The sequence below is a fragment of the Austrofundulus limnaeus genome, unplaced genomic scaffold (assembly GCF_001266775.1).
Source record: "Austrofundulus limnaeus strain Quisiro unplaced genomic scaffold, Austrofundulus_limnaeus-1.0 Scaffold424, whole genome shotgun sequence".
NCBI lineage: Eukaryota > Metazoa > Chordata > Actinopteri > Cyprinodontiformes > Rivulidae > Austrofundulus > Austrofundulus limnaeus.
The window spans coordinates 251,583-254,948 of record NW_013952826.1 but is presented as its reverse complement, the minus strand read 5'-3'; the positions used below and the strand labels follow the sequence as shown (position 1 = coordinate 254,948).

The 3,366-nt window shown below is 40.3% G+C and overlaps 1 protein-coding gene across 1 annotated transcript in view; it reads right to left on the bottom strand.

Moving 5' to 3' along the window:
* Positions 1 to 1,485: 1,485 nt before the first annotated feature.
* LOC106529142 (C-type lectin domain family 4 member E) overlaps positions 1,486 to 3,366 on the bottom strand; it is a 3,275-nt gene continuing 1,394 nt past the window's right edge. The window contains exons 3-7 of the mRNA XM_014024478.1: positions 2,962 to 3,060; positions 2,804 to 2,884; positions 2,299 to 2,450; positions 2,071 to 2,195; positions 1,486 to 1,965 (exon numbers count right to left, since the gene is read on the bottom strand). Coding sequence (XP_013879932.1) covers positions 1,815 to 1,965; positions 2,071 to 2,195; positions 2,299 to 2,450; positions 2,804 to 2,884; positions 2,962 to 3,060 — 608 coding nt within the window. The 3' untranslated portion in view covers positions 1,486 to 1,814. The remainder of the gene's footprint in view (positions 1,966 to 2,070; positions 2,196 to 2,298; positions 2,451 to 2,803; positions 2,885 to 2,961; positions 3,061 to 3,366) is intronic.

The following is a 3,366-nucleotide window of genomic DNA, read 5'->3' as shown; positions in this document are numbered from 1 at the left end:
TTTCAGCTGAAGTTTTCAGCTGAAGTTTTCAGCAGTCGAGTTATTTATCTTAATAATAAGTTGGGATGTTTGAAGCTTAAATGTTGAATCAAACTGAAACGACTCAAATGAGGAACAAACTCATGATTTATTTGTTTCAGATCTTTATTCAACGTGAACAGAGGAAGTCAAGAATTTCATAGAATAGTTTTATCAAATAATAAAATAAACATAAAAAGAAAAAAACTACCCCGCATCTGGAGATTCATAGTTTTAAAATAGACGTGATGATTTTAAATCCTTCATTTGCGTCTTTATAAAGTGGAACTACAAAGCTTTGCTCTGAATTCCTCCTTATTCTAACTTCACCAGTTTCCTGCTGTGTCTCAAAGCAGCTCGTTTTGTTACTGTTCCTTTAAGATGCTTCCAAGCCCCGCCTCCTTCCTGCTTCCAGACCGGTCCGCTCCGGTTTGAGAGAGAGGGACTTATGTTTTCTATATATAAATGCTTTATTTACAATTTAATTAAAAGATGTCAACAACAGAAGTCTTGTTCATCCAGCCGTACATGTTGGAACCAGAGTCTGACCCAGAACCAGAGTCTGACCCAGAACCAGAGTCTGACCCAGAACCAGAGTCTGACCCAGAACCAGAGTCTGAGTTATTTGGCAGCTCAGCAATCCTCATCTGTGGTAGCCAGTGCCCTCACAATAGCCTCTCTGACCGTTTCAGTCAAGCCTGCTGGCCACAAACCTGGATCATCATCTGCTCTGTGACTTTTTCTGTCTTCWTCCATCATGTTCTTCTCATCCTCATCATCACTGTTTCTTTCCTTTCCTCCTTCTTCCACTTCCACACTTATTCCTCCTCCTAACTGAGGGGACCCTGGCTCTGTAGGATGTACACAATGCAGTATACAGTAAAATACACCATAACCAATAAATGACACTAGAACTGTAGAAAAGTAAACACTAACAGTATCTGTGTTTATAGATGTCATTTAACGGCCGTAATTCAATCTAAATGAACCCATCAAACTAGATTAATTTAATATTATCTGTAACTTAAAKGCAACTTAAGGTAGGATGCTTTCTATTACAACCATCCAGTCTTCAGTTCAGACAGGAGGCTGTTTTTTTATTAACATTATTCTATGATTGGTTGAATTTYGTTCAGTCACTTCATTAAACAGTAATATTGACTGTGGTATGTGGACATTTTTTGATGGTAGTACTCCAATCGGTCCAATTGCTTGTTKACTCCCCTCGTCTGACCCCACCGTAGGACAACTGTCTGGTGGCTTGAAGTCCTGCAGCTGAAACGCTCAGAGCAGCTTACTGAATTAAATCAGAAAACACAGAGGATGTGCTGCCCTCCTCTGGTCAACTCCAGATGATTTTCTTCTTCRTGTCTGATAAAAATCTGATTTATGACTTTTGAATCATTCAGTGTTTCTAGTTTGTTCACTTTCATCTGATTGTTAAAGAACAAACAGCAGGCAGGTGGATGAAGAGCAGAAACTAGAACTTTATTCATGAAGGAATGAAGAATCCAAAGCTGYCCCACTAATAATCCTGGATTATAATCCCACTTTTATCAAGCAGGCCCTGCTRATCTGAGCCTAACAAGAACAGAAGTCAGCAGAAGAAGCAACGCTGACTAAACTTGGAATAAAAGACAAGAAACACAAAGATTTAGGCTACAAATGTGTAGAAAGCTGCAAGGAAGCTTTAACTGTTGGTGACATGAGGTTCCTGAACGCAGCCTGGCTGCTGCTTCTGGATCCTGGGCTGAGATTGTTTTACACACTGAACTGAGCGTCACACTCTGAGCAGATCATGACGACGTCTCACAGATGAATCTGGAAGGATCATCACAGGGATAATCGTGCCACGTGTTCTGATCAGATTCTTCTCTTATCCTCACACAGTCTTCAGGTTTATTTCCCGTCCGGTTGTTTGGCTGCCCAGAAGACCAAAAACTCAGACTAGAAAAGAAGTGACATAAAAAAAATAAATAAAAATGGTAACTAAAAAAACTGCAGTGAGTTTAGTTTTTACAATAAAATTAAATATTTTCACATCAATCAAACCTTTTATTCAGAGGTGATCTGTCCACCCASAACCAGCTGCCTTCTGTCTCTGAGTCCGTCAGTCCGATCCAGAACAAAACGTTCTGTTTCCTGAGCAAGTCTCTCAGTTTCCTCACCAGGAACTCCTGAGCAGTAGAAGAAGAAAATGTCTGAGACTTTCCTGAAATGAAGAAACTTGATGAAGTGATGAAATGTGTGAGAACATGAACCTGCAGCAGTGTTTCATACCTGCTCCTCTCTGCTGTCGACCTTCACCAGGTCTCCTCCAACATCTCTGCAGGAACTTCTGCTCTCAGTCCAGCTGAGTTTACAGATGCTGAAATAATAACACTTTCCTCCATGTTCCTCCCAGCCTGCTCCACACCGCAGACATGTCCGATCTTTAGAACAGATGACATGAAAGCTTCATTGGGTCAGGAGGAAGAAACGTGTGTTGATGTTTGTGTGATTTGGAGGCAGCAGGAGGCGTCTTCTGTCCTGCAGTTACAATCTAACTTCCTGTWTCKGTCAGTCCATCAGTGTTTCTGTAAGATCATTACAGGACAGGAAGGACACAAACACTACATCCATACTTACTGAGTTTTAGGTGGAGGACATGAACACGTCAGCTTTGCTGTGAAAGCTGCATTAATTTAGTTTAAAAGAATAAGCAATGTTTAAATTCAATTTGTCTCATTTTTCATTTTAGAATCTCATATTTAACTGTTTATATTCTGAACCCCGACAGTCTCACCTGAGAGGTTCTTCCTCAGAGCTTCGATCTCCTCTCTCAGGGATTGGTTGGTTTGATCGAGGTTGTTCACATTTATATGAGCTGATTAGAGAAAAGACAGCAGTTAAGACTGAACTGTATTTCTGTTAAGAAGCAGAAATCCATCAGAAGAGACTCACAGTGAAGATAAACAATGATGACAGCAGCTGCCAGCAGAGCGAGAAGGACCACCAGGACCACTCTGTCTGGGCTGACCTTAGACCTCCAGCCTGATGTGACTTAAAGTCAGAAAAGTGGTTTGATTTGGTTTATTTACTGTAATTATTTAGTTCTAAGAAGTTTAGATTAGTCCAAACAACAATTACAGACAGGTTAAAGTGAAATAAAGAGTTGGTCCATCCTTCTGTTGAAACCAGGGGCTTCACTAGGTTTTAAGGGCAAGGGGGGCTTAGCCTCCAGGAGACGCACATAATTTTTGTATATTATATATTTGTATTGTGTGTGTGTGTATTATGTGTAAAAACAGCGGGTAAAATAAGTATTGAACACGTCACCATTTTTCTCAGTAAATATATTACTAGAGG